This window comes from Lepidothrix coronata, unplaced genomic scaffold (assembly GCF_001604755.1).
Source record: "Lepidothrix coronata isolate B3197 unplaced genomic scaffold, Lepidothrix_coronata-1.0 Scaffold57, whole genome shotgun sequence".
NCBI classification, from domain to species: domain Eukaryota; kingdom Metazoa; phylum Chordata; class Aves; order Passeriformes; family Pipridae; genus Lepidothrix; species Lepidothrix coronata.
The window spans coordinates 5,067,782-5,085,817 of NW_016690237.1; the positions used below are offsets into that span (position 1 = coordinate 5,067,782).

General features: G+C 41.1%; 2 protein-coding genes across 7 annotated transcripts in view; one reads left to right on the forward strand and one right to left on the reverse strand.

The window, feature by feature from the left end:
• Positions 1-296: 296 nt before the first annotated feature.
• On the forward strand, positions 297-3,906 carry SLC25A6 (solute carrier family 25 member 6). The gene is made up of 4 exons (XM_017816621.1): positions 297-476; positions 1,391-1,877; positions 2,550-2,690; positions 3,132-3,906. The coding sequence occupies exons 1-4, from the start codon at positions 366-368 to the stop codon at positions 3,287-3,289; spliced, it is 897 nt and encodes a 298-aa protein (XP_017672110.1). The 5' UTR covers positions 297-365; the 3' UTR covers positions 3,290-3,906.
• A 2,305-nt stretch (positions 3,907-6,211) lies between these two features.
• The window catches only part of LOC108498208 (granulocyte-macrophage colony-stimulating factor receptor subunit alpha-like), an 18,178-nt gene continuing 6,353 nt past the window's right edge, over positions 6,212-18,036 (reverse strand). For 2 of the 6 annotated variants that reach the window (XM_017816615.1, XM_017816616.1), the window contains 9 exons: positions 17,850-17,947; positions 17,544-17,680; positions 16,453-16,573; positions 15,031-15,160; positions 14,764-14,939; positions 13,474-13,613; positions 10,911-10,937; positions 10,041-10,170; positions 8,543-9,441 (listed from right to left, as the gene is read on the reverse strand). In XM_017816615.1, coding sequence (XP_017672104.1) covers positions 9,344-9,441; positions 10,041-10,170; positions 10,911-10,937; positions 13,474-13,613; positions 14,764-14,939; positions 15,031-15,160; positions 16,453-16,573; positions 17,544-17,680; positions 17,850-17,937 — 1,047 coding nt within the window. In that variant the 5' untranslated portion in view covers positions 17,938-17,947 and the 3' untranslated portion in view covers positions 8,543-9,343. Of the gene's footprint in view, positions 6,434-8,542; positions 9,442-10,040; positions 10,171-10,910; positions 10,938-13,473; positions 13,614-14,763; positions 14,940-15,030; positions 15,161-15,602; positions 16,574-17,543; positions 17,681-17,849; positions 17,968-18,036 lie in introns of those variants that run through there. The other 4 variants (XM_017816618.1, XM_017816614.1, XM_017816617.1 and 1 more) reach the window with 4 other exon arrangements.

Consider the following 18,036-nt stretch of genomic DNA (forward strand, 5'->3'; position numbering starts at 1 on the left):
GCTGGTGCGGGCGCTACCGACGGCGGCACCAAACGAACGTGGAGAGCGCTTGGGAAAGTATGGGTAAAAGTGCGAGCAGTGAGGTGACCGCCGCGCTGCCCCGCGGGGGCCGGGCCGGGGCGGAGGCGGCACTTCCCGGGCGGTGGCGAGGCGGGTCCGCCGCGTGTGACGCGGCGCTGCGACACTGGCGCGGCCGGGCCGGGGGCGCGGGGCGGCCACCCCGTAGGCCCCGCCCCCGGACCGGGCTGGCCAATGGGGCGGTGCGGGGCGTGGCCGGCGGGCCCGGCATTAAGGCCACGCGCGCGGCGCTCCCGCCCTTTCGGCTTGAGGGACAGCGGCACTGACTCCCGGCTGCGCGCGCGAACATGGCGGACCAGGCCATCTCCTTCCTCAAGGACTTCTTGGCGGGCGGCGTCGCCGCCGCCATCAGCAAGACCGCGGTGGCGCCCATCGAGCGGGTCAAGCTCTTGCTCCAGGTCAGCGGCGCGGGCGAGAGCGGCGCGCGCGGGCAGATCCCGTCACCGTCCCCCTCAGGCGCCGGGCCCGGCGGGGGCACAGGTTCGGGCGGAGGGTGGGTGGGGGCCGCGGCCGCCGCGGGACAAAGGGCGAGGGAGAGGCGGTGGCGGCTGGCGGGAAGGTCACGTGGACGGTGGCGGGGAAGTCGAAGCCGGTTCCGCCGTGCGGGGCTCGGCGCGGCGGGCGGGCCCGGCCTAGGGGGGCGGCCGCCGCTGGTGTCACTTCCTGCCGGCGCCGAGGGCACGGCGGGGAGCGGAGGGCAGCCGCTCCCGCCGCCATCTTGGCGGCCCTCACGTGACGCGCCCCCGCGCAGCGCATTGGCCCGCGGGCGGGGCGCGGCCGGCGCGCGGGGCCCGGCGTGACCCGGCGGCGCCCAAGGTGATTGGGGTGACCTTCGCGGTGCCGCCGGCCGAACGCGGGCTCCTGCCTGCCCGCCCGCGCCCTCCCGCCCCTCTGTCAGTAAGGGCTCTCGCCTCTAGGTAGGCCTGTTCTGAGAGCCGCGTGCAGTCTGTCGTTAAACACCTCTATGGACACCACTTCCCTGGGCAGCCCATTCCAATGTCTAATCACCCTTTCTGTGAAAAAATTATTCCTAATGTCCAACGTAAATCTCCCCTGGTGCAGCTGGAGGCTATATCCTCTTGTCCTGTTGCTAGTTGCTGGGATAAGAGGCCAACCCCCACCTGTCCCTATTTTGGCAAGTCCTGAGGTCTGAGGAAGTTAGGAAGCAATTTTAAGCCTTTTTCTTAACAATAAGAGAACCCTAAGCCATTCAGAATTAACATCTTTTTTTGTGTAATAGAAGCAGGCTTAAGCCCAGCTATGGCATAGGCCAGTCAAGGCATGTGGTCAATATACATACTTTTATTTGCAGGTGCAACATGCAAGCAAACAGATTGCTGCTGATAAGCAGTACAAGGGTATCATCGATTGTGTAGTACGTATTCCAAAGGAACAAGGAGTGCTGTCTTTCTGGCGAGGAAACTTGGCTAATGTCATCAGATACTTCCCAACTCAAGCTCTCAACTTTGCCTTCAAGGATAAGTATAAGCAGGTGTTCTTGGGAGGTGTAGACAAGCACACTCAGTTCTGGAGATATTTTGCTGGTAACCTGGCATCTGGTGGTGCAGCTGGAGCCACTTCCCTCTGCTTTGTCTACCCCTTGGATTTTGCAAGAACCCGTTTGGCTGCTGATGTTGGAAAAGCTGGTGCAGACAGAGAATTCTCTGGCCTCGGGGACTGTCTAGTCAAAATTACCAAGTCTGATGGTGTGCGAGGCTTGTACCAGGGGTTCAATGTCTCTGTCCAAGGCATCATCATCTATAGAGCTGCCTACTTTGGGATCTATGATACAGCAAAAGGTAATACTTTAGAGGAGATCCAGTAAACCTGTTTTCACAATTGTATTGCCTGTTCTGGGATGTTACACACTGTAATAACTACATTAAGGTAGAAGGGGATATCGGTGCCAGCATCAGTGACACTGCAGTGTTGAAGGCAAAACTTGGGCATGTGTTGATGGCAGCAGCCTACTTTCAGGTATTAGTTTTGTAAGGAGTTGCTCCTGATGCTAGCAAAGTATGTTGATAATGATACACAGAAAAAGTTCTTTTTTGTTCAATGCATTCCTGTAGTTACACTGGACCAGTTCAAGAGTGTTTAGCAGAATGGGATTGAGCAATGCTTTTGTAAAGCACTTGGTTAAGCTGGACATTTGGGCATGTAGGCCATTGATGCTAGTTTGTGGTAACATAATCCACAGGGACAGTGACTTAATTTAGAAGCCTTGTTCTTAAATGTTAAGCTGTTTTGGTAACTGAAGAAAATCCTGAATTTCTTTAGATGTTTTTTATGATGCTTCAATGTGTTTAAAGTTTATGAAGTTGCAATTTTCAAGTATGGCTCTACAATGTTTTGTAACTAGGGCATCTAGTTTACTACTAGTTCATCTAGTAAAGTAGCTGTCATGCAGTGAGTAAACTGGAGGAGGATGTGCAAGATAAAAAGCTAATTACTTCTTTTTTTTACTACAGGCATGCTCCCAGATCCCAGAAATACTCACATTGTTATCAGTTGGATGATTGCCCAGACGGTGACTGCTGTGGCCGGTGTGGTGTCCTATCCTTTCGATACAGTGCGGCGTAGAATGATGATGCAGTCAGGACGCAAAGGAGGTAGGCTGTAAATCTGTGTAGTTTTTCAAGCAGTGTTAACAGGATGGAGTTCTATTTTACTTATAGCCTTGACACTTACATGAAATGAGGAAGTGCAGTAAGGTTCAACTTGTGTTTGTCCTGAATTATGCTGAGGACTTCTCTTTATTGAAAATGAAATAGGCAAATGGACTGCCTGTTTGTGTTGACAAATTAAATTACGGTAATTAGGGGTTGGAATAGTTGCCAAAATGAAAGCTTAACATTTTTACTTTGTGACAGCTTTTATTAACTAGGCAAGCAGAGAGGAAGCTTTGCTATTGGCTGTGCTAAGAATCGTATTACAGTCTTAAAGTGTGGTTTGGGACATCACAAAGTAGTTAAGTGAAACAGGACAGTTGTTAAAAACATCTGAGATAAAATTATAGGAGTTAAGAATCACTCTTTGCTCTTTTCCTGCAGCTGATATCATGTACTCTGGAACGATTGACTGCTGGCGGAAGATTGCAAGGGATGAGGGAGGAAAGGCGTTCTTCAAGGGTGCATGGTCCAATGTTCTCAGAGGCATGGGGGGTGCTTTTGTGCTTGTGCTGTACGATGAATTCAAGAAAGTCATTTAAGCAACCTAACTAGAATTGGAAATCAAATTGAGCAGATCATGTAGAATAACTACCATTATGGACCATTGACCTTCAAGAAATTCCTGTGAGTCTTATTTATCGGAGCCAGATGATACTTGCAGATGGGGCTAGAAACTGACAGAGAGGACTGATCCATTTCACTGTAACATGCATGAAGACACTGAATCTGGCAATTCAGTGTGCTGATTTTTCTTTTCAGCAATCAAAAATGAGTGGTGGTGGTTCTGGGTCCAAAGTGGCTAGGTCCAATTTAGGCAGAGAAAAATTGTTTGCCTGCGGATCAGTCCCCAGTTTCAAGTCCTATCTTCTAGGACCATAAAATTGTATTTGAAAGCATTTGCTAACAAATCATGTTCTTTTCCACTTGTACTGAAGCACTATGTACCATTTTGCACAGCTGAACATCTAGCAGTTTTGTTCTTAAATTGGGGCATTTTGCTGTAAAACAATAAACATACTTACTCTCTCTGTGTTGAAATTATTACATAAAACCTTTGGGAAAGCCTCTTTTGTTTGAAAACTTGTTTCAGATAATGGTTCCTCTGATACATTTACACTGCACTCTGTAATAGAATTAAACTTTTAAAAAAAAAAAACCTGAATGTGAGAATTTTATGGGGAAGGATGGGGAAGCATGGGTTGTACTGATAGAGACCAGTCCCATTCTTTGTGCCTGATGGTCTCCAATGGGCTGCTGCAAGTGGCTTTTTGCATGATTCTTAGAAATTGATTTGCAACTTCTCATATGATTTAAAATGGGGGGGGGTTCAGTTGTACTTGCAAAACCCAAAGACCCAAGAACTGTCAAAAAGTAATGCTCTAGCCCTTGGTGAAAGAGCTTAAAATAATTTTTTGTTATTAAATCAGTATTGCAAAGCAACATGGCATTCATGCAAAAAACCCAGGAACCCAGTAAATGCCTTCAACTTCTGAGCGACCTATGTATTGTATTGCTGCTGTTTGGAAATGTTGATTGTGCCATTCAGGATACTGTTTGGCCTCATCTGTGGCAGTGGTCAATCAGTACCTCTGTGGAAGGTTGAATTTAATCTGAAATGAGGCTCATTCTAGGAGATGACATTGATGGGGTGTGTGGGAGGGAATGTGTGTGTTTCTGTATTGCTGTAAAATAATAGATCAAGGTAGGTCAGCCTTCAGTATTAACTGATTGGTGTCTTGGGATGGTCAGAAGAACAAAACCAGACTGAGTAATTTCTCATACTGCTATTTGAGGTAGTGTAATACCTATGTGCCGTTCTCCCATATGTATATAATCTTTTATACTTTGTAATCTGCAAAAACACAATAGGAGGACTAGTAAAGGAAAACAAGGTGTTAATCTTTGTGTTTTAAGAACTCTCCCTATATCTGGAAAAAGCGTGTCATTGTATGAATCACTGAAGGCTGACTGAGCTGTCTTGAGTTCTTTCTGTGCCTTCTGAGGTTGGTATTCAAGATGAAGTATTTAAATTAACTACTTGGCTTTGGCTGGTTATTACCTTCCTCTCAAAAGGACTTACCTTTTTCCTTTCACTGTTGCACAAGTGCTGCTCTCAACATGTGTATGAATGTAAGGACATTACACAGTTCCTCTGTACACAGGCCAGTGCCAAAATTTATGTACCTATTTCATCCCTGTTTGGTAATCGCAGCTCCCTTTGGTGCAGGCAGGTCATTTGATGTTGACCTTGCCAATCAACTTGCTGTTTCACTTGTAATTATATTGATGGGGGGGAGAGGGGAAGACATTTTGTCTATGTAAACACATTGCTTAGGTTTATTTTCTGTATCAGTGGCTTGAAATGGTAGAGGTAATGGTGGGATGCGTCGCTGTGAGTGTATGCTGGCCCAAACTTTGTGAGAGGAACCAAACATGGCAGTTACTTGAGCAGCCCCTGAAAGGGATAGGACTTTGACACCATCTTTTCTCCAGAACTAGGTTTTAACTACAAGAAATAGAAAAAAAGGTGCAAGTGTAGGTGGTTTTAACGTCAACTGCAATTTCCCTATGCTGTGCATTCAGCATGTACTAATTTGTGCTGGTTTGGTTTTTTTAATATAAGGCTTCTCTCAGTCATGCAGCAGCAATTTCCAATGTGCCATGAAGTTTAGGAACATAAGAGGCAAACAATAAATGAGACTTTTAAAAAAAGCATTTGTTTTCTGCCTTATTGAGACACTGCAATGCATTCATTTTGAAAAATATTAACAGGAAAACAGCCAGAATTTGTAAAAGTTCTGGCATCTAAAACCTATATTATTTTTAAAAGGTATTGGAAACTGAATTTGCACCCTTTGAAGGGATTCTAAAATGCAGCTATTAAACCTTTATTACAGATTTTATTTCAATCCTCACAACTGTTAAGACTAGATGTTTTTGAAGGCTTTAAATGCTGTCTGTGATTTAAGTACATGCTAATCCTGCAGAAGATCAGAGTGTTGCAGAGGTCTGTATTTGCAATGGCAGTACTGAGCTCATGAAATGGCTGACTGGCAGACCAGTATTAATAGTTACATTTGACAGGTGTAATTTTATTTCCCATTTTTGTCTTTGGTATTGCTGGTTGGAAGATTAAAGGGCAATTTTAAACACATTTTGAATAGTTTCTGCTAAAAAACCCCCTGAGCATATAAAAACTATACGATCATAAAATTACTGTGGCATTCTTAAGCAGGCCTGTCATCTTCCAGGAAACCTTTATAGTCAGAGGAAAGAAGCTTCATAGCAATGAAGAGAGGAAGTGAGTTTCTTCTGGATAAGAGGCCTTGTCTCACATTGTGAAGAACATCCTAGCCAGGTTTAAGCATGCCTTCAAAGTAGACACTTGAAGAAAAGTGTGGCTGCTGGCCATTTTGGTTTCAAACAAAGGGCGAAGAATAACTTCCACAGATTTTTCTCCCCTTGTTTCGCCTGCTGCATTTAAGAGGATTTTTATGGGACAAACAGTGTTATAGGCAATTATATTCTTTTAGAGGCTGGTTTGAAGTACTTGTCAGCAGGATCCATGCTTTTATTTTGTATTGGGGGCATCAGTGTATTTTCTTCTTGGAAAGTTGGGACATCTCTTCAACTGTAGTTACTTCCTCGGTATGACTTTTTGATGGTAGATTTACATATTCTGTCTAAAGAGAAAGAAAAGTCTGTAACATGCAGTAGGCTAGAGAGTCACTCTGTCGATAATCAGACAATGCTAGATACACCAGTACCAAAGGTGCCTCTTCTTGCTCTTTCATTACTTAAAGAGATGCTTGCAAAGCGGGAGAAAGTGGTTTTAAGGACAGTTAGGGATTGTTTTACTTTTAATGTGTACAATCAGTACTAGCTGTTTGTCAGCAGAAGGACAAAGAATAGAATTCTATCTAAATGATGGACAACCTTAACTGAGACAATAGAAGGAATTTATTCAGTGGGTATTGCCTGAGTTTTTGATATGTAAGGATTAGCTAGACTTCTAGAGAAAATACTTTGGTAAGAATACAAATGCAAACTCAGTGCAGAAAATAAGGATTTTGTAAATAGAGATATTTCAGTGATCTAGGGAAAAGTATAGTGAAACATAAGAAAAAAAATGTGAAAGGTCATTGACTAAGTCGGGGCAAAACAAAGAAATGCAAGCTTTAAAGAGGCGTGATTAGCAAGTTATAGGTTTCAAAATAACTCATAAATCCATTAGCACTAAATGTCAGGGAGAGAGTGTTCTGGTGTTCAGTAGAGGAGAGATCTTGAAAATACCATTTTTGTACTTTATTTTCTGCTTTGAAGAATTGCAGCGTTCAATCAGTGTTAAAAAGATACCTGAGTTTGGAGGGAAGAAGGATAATAAAATTAGACTTTAAGACTAGATCAAAATGGGCAAAGAGGAGTCCAGAAGCTGTTTAAGCATGTCATAATCTTATGAATTACCTTCACAGTGCCTGTTGACAGGTATGAGGCAACCTGAGGGCTTCACTTGAACTCTGGCAACTCCTGCTGTTAAATTGTTGCCTGCATGTGACAAAGGCCTTTGGGCTGTAATGGAGTGATTTGATTAAGTCTGGTAGTATATGCACAGAAATTTGGAAGCCCCTCAAGTTTAGGAAAAGCAAGCAATCTGGACAGTCTGCAATTTTTGAAAGACCGCTTGCTACTGTACTAGCTCTTATTATTTAATGTGATGGACTGTGGATGGCTTATGCTCTGGAAGCCTGGTATGAAGTGAGATACCAGGTATTTATGACTTAAGGTGTATGAGGAAACCTATCCATGTCACATTCCTACCTGCTTTCTGTGAAAGTCAAAGATGGTAGCACCAAAGACAAATTAAATAGGACAGTGTGCTGGTATATAGTTACCAAAACTAGAGAGTTTTAGTAGTCAGAGCTTTGAGGATTCTTTGTAACAGTTGAAGGAAAATTTCTTTGCCACTTTCGAAAGCCTCATTGGAAAGCATGGTATGGCACTGAATTGTTGTAGAATTGTTGTAGGCAGTAAATGACTAGTCTGATTTATTGACTTTGCTTTAGCCAGCTGAGACAAAGCATTCCCTCACAATGCAATCACCATACAACCACTGCTCAGATGGACAATTTGAGAAGCATCAATGGTTTGAAGCCTGGTTGTCATGACGTGTAGAAAGACAGGAAGAGTTACTTGCTGTTAACAGTGTGCAAGTGTGTAAGATACTGTAAACAGGAAAGGAATAAGGATAAAAAGTAATGGATTTTAAGTGCAGTAAAACAGGCTATTAAAAAGCTTTTTAAAAGTGAGGATAGTTAAAAATATAGAATAGGGTACGTAGGGATGCTACAGTATATTGGTCAAATACAGTTTGTACAAAGCACTGAAATTGCTAATCCGATACTGGTGCAAGAGGAAGCCTAGTTAAGCTGTTGAGTCTTCCCAGCCCTGTTGATTTTCATTATTCAGTGTGACAGGATTTTTACATGGGGTTGGTCAGGCTTATAAAATACATATTCACATTGTATTACGTATTATGTGATTGATATTTGAAAATGCTAATGGAAAATGTTTTCTTGGGTTATTTTCAAAGTACGAACGGCAACCTTGTAGAGCTTGTACGCACAGAAATTACTGTTCTCCATAAAAGTGAAAACTCTGGTCTTAAAATCTGGCTGCAAATACCTACAGGATAATCATTTGTCTCAGCACTGGCATAGAGCATTTCAGGTTTCAAAGCAGCGTACCTTGCATGACAGGCACTGGTCTTCATTGTAACACTTATCTTTATATGTCAGTTCTAGTCTTTGGCCTGTTGTGGATTAGAGTTAACAAATTTGACTGAATTGAAAAGAAACCATACCTGGATATCTTCACTGGTTAATGCATTAAATTTGTCTCTCGGTTGTGGTATAGGAGGAAGTATGTTCTTGAAACTGCAATACCTTTGGATAGAAAATGGCATTGTGGAGAAATTTAAAATACTGGTAATATAACTTACACAAACATTGTGTGTTGTAATTTAAGGACGTTCTTTATTTTCAAGATTGAATAGCTATTGCTCTACAAATTAAGTGAAAAAAATATTTTGAGTGGGTTAACTGGTGGGTAACTATTAGTATACTTATCACTTGGGTAAACTAAAATTTATTTTGTGATGAGAGTCACAATAAATACTTTATTAATCAATGACTTTGAATAAATCACATGGCATAACTGTCTTTAACCACTGAGTGAGAAGTTTTATCAAAATAACAATGCGTTAATTTGTCCAGATTCCCTCTTGTCTGGTACTGTATCCAGCCAGTGGCTTCAAAGCAACCTGGATATTAAATGCTTAAAAGTAAGAACACAATAGCTTTTGTAGGATCTGGTGGAATCCAGGATCCACTTAGTAACTTCAATATCCTTTCCCCATTTTTCACTTGTAGTGATTTTGTGTGCCAAAGGGCCATCCACAACAATACTGGCGATAATACATTTTGACATTGATAATCAGATTATTTAAGTTTGCAGGTAGGAAAGTAGGAGATTGAAGGAATGTGTTTCATAGAGATAATACTATATCAATAGTATCTACAGAAAAAAAGGTTGATTTACCTTTTGAAAAGACAATACAGGAGCACTGTCACTGATATTGTTCCAAGTGCTATTAGAAATAAAATCACAAAAATAAAGTAATCTTTCCCTTGACCTGAAACATCCAAGAGAGAGAAGTATCTCAGCATACCAAAAATCTGCCGAGGAGACTGTCAGTAATGAATGCAAGTTTCACAATTTATTCTTAATTATTCAAAGGACTTCAACTTGACTTTCTTACAGAACTTTGGCAAAAATTCAGGTTGACTTGATGCATTTTAAACCATTTCAAATATTTAAAATTTAGAGAAATTAAAAAATAATCCAGAAAAGAAGAAAAATAAACAGAGTTACAGAACAAATAACTGAGCAAAATTAGTGGAAAGGGTAAAAAGAGAGAAGCAGAAGGAAGGGGATGATATTCATGGTAAAAACTTAAAAGAACTCAGAGGCATCCTCATCACTTCAGGCCAAAGGCAAGAGTGGGTCTATTTTCATCTGTTCCGGTAGCCCTGGCATCTGAGTAACTGCTGCCTTCACAGTCCCAGCTAACCAAAGGTTCTACTGCCAGAGTACTCTTCCTCATTAATAATTTCCACCCAGTTCCTTCCATGTAAGGGTAAGAATTAAGATTTTATTCATTCCTTTGACTGTGAGGGAGAAAGGGAAGCAAACATGGTAATACTGAAAAAAAATAGTATTTCATAATCTTACCAAACTCAATGGGTTCACTCCATTCCCCCCACTTTGAGCTTACGAGACATTTTGGTCCACGTGCTCTGATTTTCAGAATGTATCGTTTTTTCTCATTGTAATTTTGGAATTCGTATCTCTCATTCCTTACCTAGAAGCAAAGTAATCAGATTAACAAAAATTAAAATTAATTGTAAAAAATTAATTTTAATATGATTAAAAATAATATTAACAAAATATTAACAAAATTTGGGGGTTGATTTCATTATACAGTTTCTAGAAAAAAAATAATTTGTATGATTTTTTAGGTATGTACTAGTTAAATGTTTATCCTGCCATCAAAACTTTCTCTTTTTTGAAGGTTAAAACTAGATTTTTGAAGTTTATTGGGTCTTTAATTTATTTTATTATGCTTTAAGGACACTTTTTTTTTCCTGTTCTTGTTTATGGATCCTAAAAAAATCAGAAAGACACAAAGCAGAAACTGCAGAAGTACCTTGTAAAATCCCCTTGCAGCCTTCATGGGGATAAAACATGCAAATGTTCCCTGCATGGTGTCTGTTTTTGCTAAAGAGACCTAATGTTTTTAAGACAGTACAACAACAGATACGTATTATCTGGCCTCATGATACTTTATACAAAGTCTAGAATCTGTCAAGCCTTTCCAAGGGTCAGAGAAAGCCTCTGTCGAGCCTTTCCCATTTGTCAGGGAAAGAATGACAGTATGTATTAACTTCCACAGGTTTTGAAGATTGTTGTACTCACTTTGTCTAGCTGTCCTTAGACACAGATGCAAACCCCATAGTTCTAGAAGTAAGTGTATTTTTTGTAATAGTATTTATATGCTTAAGTGAGCAAAACCACAAATTTGTATATGGCAAGAATACTTACAACCTTTTTCTCTTCTTTGGGCTCATCCTGCAAAACAAAGACAAATCTTCATTTTTATTATTTTCTTATCAAATAATAAAATATTTCTTTCTGGTTCTCTTTTTCTTGCCTTTAAAGAACATAAGTAATTTTAAACTGAAAAACTGGATAGTCTTCTCCAGTAATGTCCCAGAATAACAGCATTTTATTCAGAATGCTGGCTTCCATCATTTCCTTTTAGAAAAGGAAGGAAACATGAATTAGTTATCATTAGATGTGAGAAGCTGTATTTGCCACTAAGGGCATATTTAGACTGTACATTCTCATCCAGCAGAAGTATATCTAAATTACTCAAGCAATCACACCATCCTACACACACAGCAGGTGTGGAAGCTGTGATTTCACAAGAGCTTGATAACATGGGGCAGAAAAATGATGTGAATAGCAAATTTACCCTCCTTCCAGTCAAAGTCTATGTTATCCATGCTCAAGGGCTTTCCCCCAACTACTGTGAAGAGGTACTTACACATCCTATACAATCAAAATTTAATTAACTGGAATCAAACTTTTACCTGGATCAAAGAACCTGAAAATTTGGGGAAAAAAAGGATGAGGTTCAAAAATGAGTGAACAGTTTCAACAGCGGTGATTTTTAGCAATGATCTCAGAAAACACTGAAAGACTGAGGTCCTGGAAGCAACTGTCACATGAAATATCAGGAGGATAGCTAACACTATGGAAAAGTCAGAAAGGTGTAACTGGAAGGAATGTCTCATTACAGAATACACACCCGCTGTGTGTCTTGAATTACAATGCAGACTAGTATTTCCCCATCATTTATTGTCAGCTGAGCTCTTTCAGCTTAGGACATGATGGAAGTCAATCAGCCTGTGCTGTGAGTGGGCAGTGTAAATGAGTTACTTAAGCTTTAATTTAGTGACATTTACCTCTATCAGCCCCTCCTGAAAGGTGTGAGTTTTATCTGCCATCTCCATGTAGATACCTCTGATACCTTCAGTAACTCTAGCACCTCAAGGGGAATGAGCCCTTCCACAGCACAGAGCCCTAGAAGTGCATTGTCTCTCAGGGGATGTTTGTGCTCCTTTGCAGACACCTACATTAAGGTGTCTCTGCAAGATGAATTTCACACCCAAATGTAGAAATCTACACTAAACCCCATCCTTTCTGACTGTGGCACAGGAAAGAAGAGGTAACATGTATTTCTTTCAAATAAATTTTTTGATAATATTGCTTTAATCATATGTTGTGGCCTATATCTTTATGTAAAAAATTCTACGTATTTCACACAAGATCTTCCTGTCAAATTATACCTGCCAAGCTGGAAAGCTATGTGTACTGCAATTGCTCCTTGAAATAGCTACAGCCTGCAAACTGTAGGCCTTGTTTTGAATCAACGAATAAGATTTAATGGTGTATTGCTTTATTTCAGTTGTATATTTATGTATATTTATGTATTTTATTTCAGTTGTATATTTATGTTTAACTCTTAGCTGATCTTTCCTGCAATGGTCTTGTTCCTGAGAATTGCCACCGCTGTAAGCTTATGAGCTGCAGCTGGGAAGTGGGATAGGTGGGAACACTAATTTACCCCAACAAAGGTGTCATCCACGTGTGGAAATCACATACTGGTAAAACAGGTATCCCAGCAATGAGGAGGAAGAGTGCTATTTCTTGCCTCCTTGTCAAACTCCTGGACTCAAAAAAACTTCCTGGCCTTTATCCTTAGAGATGTTAAAATCAGGTCCTTTAGACACTGAGATTTGTGGAGAAGGATTTGACACCTCAGCCTCTCTGCTCTGTTGTATGTGGTAGAAACCAGACATACCCTAGCCTGGAGAAAAGCAGACTCAGGGGAGACCTTCTGTCTCTCTACAACTACTTGTGGCAGAGTGGGGATAGGTCTCTTATCCCTGGTAACAAACATTAGGAGGAGAAGAAACAGCCTCAAGTTGCACCAGGGGAGGTTTAGTTTGGATATGAGGAAATAATTCTTCACTGAAAGGGTGGTCAGGCATTGGAGCAGGCTGCCCAGGGAAGCAGATGAGTCACCATCCCTGGAAGTGTTCAAAAGGCATATGGATATGGCACTTAGTGGTATAGTGTAGTGGTGATTATGGTGGTGCTATGTAAGCAACTGATGATCTTAAAGGTCTTTTCCAACCTTAATAATTATTCTATGAACCAGGGTGAGCATGAGGAGCTCAGGACCTGGGCACAGGCTGGAGGCTGCCACCAAGCCAGTGCCCTTGTTGCAGGTCACACAGTCGTTCCTCCTGTGACATGTGCTTATGCAGGACAGCATCACAGGTATTCTCAAGTCTTTCTCAAGCATTCTCAAGACAGAGATCCCTCATAACATTTCCCTGCTCTCCTCTGCTTTTCTACTTCGCACCTCTGAGAAGTCTGGAAAAAGATCATGAGAGATGGGATGTGAGACTAGCAGAGCTGGAGCAGGAGGACACCACAGGTCATGAGAGAGAAGTTAATAAAGGAATCAGAAGTTTGCATATTATAGATACATGTGTGTACATACAGTGGCACAGACAAACAAAGAAATTTTTACCTTGTTTTGTATGTTAATTTCATACTGAAAACACTTCACTTTTTTCACATGACTTGTAAGGGGTGGATGCCATGTAATTATGCAACCCGCTGGATCTCCAGTACAATGGGCAGTGACATTTAATGGAGCACCGAGTATTTCTGGGGGGAAAAAAAAGGAATAACTAATGTGAGCATGGTCAGTAATCCGCTACAACTCATGCCTTCATAGCAAAATACATGTCAAGGTGAGGCAACAGATATACAGCTGTGTGCCACTGATTCTAACAAAAGTTATTTGATAAACAGCAGCAAAGTACCATACCAAAACTTGGGAATACATCACTGCAGTTGCTGGACATCTGAAGTAACTGAAGTTCATGTGAAAAATAATATGAAGGATTTTGTGTAATTCAGTAGTGCAATCACAGTGTCACTTTTCTTTTACGTCTGTTTTCCAATCTCGTATTGACAGTGCAAGTCTCCATAGAAAGAAGGATGGAAGTTTTTGTACCTGTAGTATTTTTCATGTAGAAGAGCAAGGCATTGGAATTTGAGTGCCTGTAGACTGAGTGTGACCTAAGTATCTAACCACTACAGTCAGTGGAGACCTCTCCAGTAGTGCCCTGATGGCTGCAAAGCTCTTTGGCACACCGTGGAGCAGGTGTGCTTGTCTAGATAGCTCTGAGCTTCACAGCCCCATCAGCTACAGTCAGGAGTCACTTGTGTTGTGTTTCAGACCACACAGGACACTCAGAAGGACCCTGGTATCTCATGGGTCCCAGGCCACATCTGCAAGCCTTGTGGATGCCTCAAGTATCTGAGTGTGTCTCAAATGGCACTAGAGGCGTGTTTTTAGGCAACTAAATCCCACCCCAGATCTTTATTGGAGCTTAAACTCCTAGTTTGCACATATTGATCTAACACAGACTTAATTTGCAAGTTGAACCCTCACTCTGGTTTTAGGACATGTAGCTCTTCTGGGTCCCAGGGAGGTGTGGGATTAAGGGATGGCAAAATAAACCCATCAGAAAGGTAGCCTTGAAAGTCTAACCATTGTGTTTCATTAATTGGAATCCATGGATATGTTCACACCACTTCTCTGAGCAGTTGTTTCAGGCTGCCTCTACCTTTGCTTATTTTAGTTAATTTTTGGAACTATATTCTGTCAGCTGTAGGGAGCAAAGTCTGTCCTACAGTGCAGGATCCTGCAATGGCCTACAGACTTTGTTTTAATCTTATTTCCAGAGAAAAATTCACCACTTCCTTATTTTATAAAACAGTAATAAAATAAAAATATTCAATTACGTACCAATTTTATACAGTTCAATGTACTCATCATAGAACTGGATCAGGGAGTCTTTGCTAGACCCATTAACCAGGAAGTAAGCTTTTTCAATCTCTATCCTCACGTTTTGGAATCTACATCCCATGTTTCTGCCGTTTTCATCTTTAATGTAAAGCTCACATTCCATCTGCCCATCATCTCTGTATAAAGCAAGGTATTTTCATTAAACACGGGTAGTGTGATGTGTTGAATGAGAATTCAGGCTTCCCTGACTCAAGCAGTCCTACTTACCTTGAGTTCTGCCAGTAGAGAAAATACTGTGTATCTGCTGGAGCACCCCTTCCTGCCTGCCAAGTGCAGTTCATGAGGCAAATGTTATAAATCACACAGGAGAAATTTTCAATGGCCGACTCATTCATGCCTGCAAACAGAGGAATATCTGTGATGAGGAAAAACCCTATGACTCCTCCAATCTGGAGGATCGTGGCACATGCTTAGGTATGTTAGATGCCTGCAAGTCCAACTAGTTATTACTTGGGTCAGGAGTGAAAACTAAGAGAATTATCACTCCATTTTAACTGCCTCTTAACTGTGAAACTTGTCAATAAGCAAAGCATTCGCACACAGAAAAGAAGGCACATTGCCTTTTACCATCGTGTTGCTACAGAGAGAAGTATTTCTCCTTTTGCAATTAATGCTCAGGAATCTGCTCCTGAAAGTCTTTACAGAGAGGACTAAAAAAGCTGAGACTTTTAAAAGCAAATTTGGACTTCTTCCTGCTCTCCAATCAAGCAACTTCCTTGTTAGATCTTTCCACTCTCACGTGTGTGACAATGACTTGTTCTGTTCCTTTTCTGGAGTACATTGAAGTGGGAATGTTTCTTTGGAAGTTTGCTTGTGGCCAGGCTGTGTGAGCATGCTCAGCCTCCTTCTCTCTTCTCCTTCAACCAGTTTTCTGCTTCTTTCTGTGGTATGCCCCAAATTCAGTGAAAGGGTGGAGGCTTCCTCTGCTACTGACTCCAACCTCCTCCAGTGCCCATTGTCTGGGGCACCCTTGTGGAAGCATGGGGGAATCCTCTGAGAAGCCTGAACGCTTTGGAAGGTAGGGCCAGCGGGGGAGGAACACCAAAAGCAACAAATTTTGTGTGTCCTGCCTTGTATTTTGAGGGTCACCATTGGTGTTTCCTCTGCCAAGTCTACAGGAAGAGATGAGCAGGGAGTGTTTTCTCTGTTTAGACATGAGCAAACTGCTAATCTCATCTGAGATACCCTGCGTACATGCAGCTTCAGGAACGCTGTTGACAAGGGAATTTTAGTGGAGAACTTTGAGCTGAGGAGGAGAGGCAAAATGGGTTACAACAAATTCACCAACAGCCCAGCAAGAAAGCGTTTAATAAACAAATAAGCACTAATATCTTATTTTGTAACAGCCAGAACAGTTATTTGAATCTACCCTTAAACCCCTGTAAGTTATTGGCCTTTTGGAGCCTTACTATAAAAGAGAATAACGCAATTATGGATACACTTCTGGTAATGCATCTCTTGAGGAATGGTTGAGACATTCATTACAGAGCAAATAATTTTAACAGATCTGAAAAAAAAAAAAAAATTAATAGAAAATATAGCAGTTACCTACTGTGTAAGGAACTGTTTTCTAAGACAATTAAAAGATTTAAAAGATTGCAAATGGAGAAAACCTTAGCCAGACATTACCTCCAGGGAGAAAGGTGCATTTTTTTGAGATATTTGTGTTTGGCACTTCAATGGTAAAGAATACCCCTTTGTGCAGAGGCATGTACAGTTCCTTTGGAAACCTGCATAGTGGACTATTCACCTGAAAAAGAACATGTTGATGTTTTATTTCTCTGCTTTTCCTCTTTTGGTGTTAGATGATGCTGGCTGTGGAAGTGCAACTCAGGAACTCAACTCCATGTATATGATATATGTTTTAGGCTCAAGAGCTAACTCCCTCCTTTAGCACTCCACGATGATGTAGAAAGGAACTGAGGGATTGATGACATAACAACACAAAAAGCTTTGCAGCTCAGGAGTTGGATACTACAGTAGTGTGCAACTATTACAGAAGGCTAATAATGCTCCAGTGGCATAACAGAAGATGATTAATGAATAAGGGAACCACAAAGAAATTTAATCATAGGATTAAGCAAAATAGAAATCCTCATCTGACCTGCCCAGCAGTCAGAAAGGTGTCTATGGCATTATACTTATAATATTCAATAAAGATGTGATGGACTTCATAATATGAATTTCTAGTTAACACATCTGCTTTGCTGGGCTAAATAAGCCACCTCTCTCTTTTTCTGTCAAGCTTCCTATTTTTCTCCCTGGATAATGTGGGTTTATAACATAACCTGTGCTACAAGCATGATCCTGTCCACTGGGAAACAAGTGAAGAATTTGAGATAATGAAAAGCCATGGCAGTGTTTGCAGAATTAATTTTTTATCTGAAGGGTCTCTCGCTCTGTCTCTCTAAATTTGCTAGAAGTCTCACTTAGTCTTAGAGCCCCTTTTTTTCAGCAGCTAGATCCCTGCTCATGATTCAATGTAGGCACAGTCCAGGCTATCACTTCCTTTCCACTTTGATGCCAGAACTTCAGGTCTGTTGTATGCAGTAAATGCATCCTGGTATTGCTGATGGCTTTCCACAGCCCCTGACATATCAAGCTGTGGACTGTAAAAAACCACACCTCAGATATTATCTGCAACTGTTTCAAAGTAAGTGAAATTGATAAAAGGCAAAGAAAAAGGTGCAACTATTTATCACAATGAATAGCAAGTTTACCTCTTTTGCTGTGCTTTCCATGTCCCAGTTCATGATGGTACATTTATACATAGAAAAATTCTTGCTGCTCTCCCAGGACAGTTCCATTTTTCTCCAGTCCACATTCACATTTGTAATAGGTGATTTTTGTGCTTCTGCTGGAAGTGATACAGCATAAGTTCTACAAGGATATGCTATTCCTTTTTGAATGCAGAGGATAGTATCTGTCAGGCTCAAGATGATAATTGCCAGTTTAATTGCAAATATCTCTGATAAATAAAGAATTAAACCTTATTTCTTGGGTTATATTTGCAAAAACATACTTACACTCCATACACTGGATGTCAGCGTGCAAGGGATGAAAGAGCATCACACACCACCAAATCATGCAAATGAGTCCAAAACTATCAAACATATTTTCTTCTCTGGAAAGAAATAATGAAACCTTCAGAAAAAGAAGAAAAGAAAAGAAAAGAAAAGAAAAGAAAAGAAAAGAAAAGAAAAGAAAAGAAAA

What these genes read in the sequence shown, in the direction of transcription:
- SLC25A6 (XM_017816621.1), top strand. Translation starts at nt 366, where the DNA reads ATGGCGGACCAGGCCATCTCCTTCCTCAAGGACTTCTTGGCGGGCGGC. An exon ending in GGGTCAAGCTCTTGCTCCAG is followed by an intron (nt 477 to 1,390) that starts GTCAGCGGCGCG and finishes TTTTATTTGCAG; the next exon opens with GTGCAACATGCAAGCAAACA. An exon ending in GCAGTCAGGACGCAAAGGAG is followed by an intron (nt 2,691 to 3,131) that starts GTAGGCTGTAAA and finishes CTTTTCCTGCAG; the next exon opens with CTGATATCATGTACTCTGGA.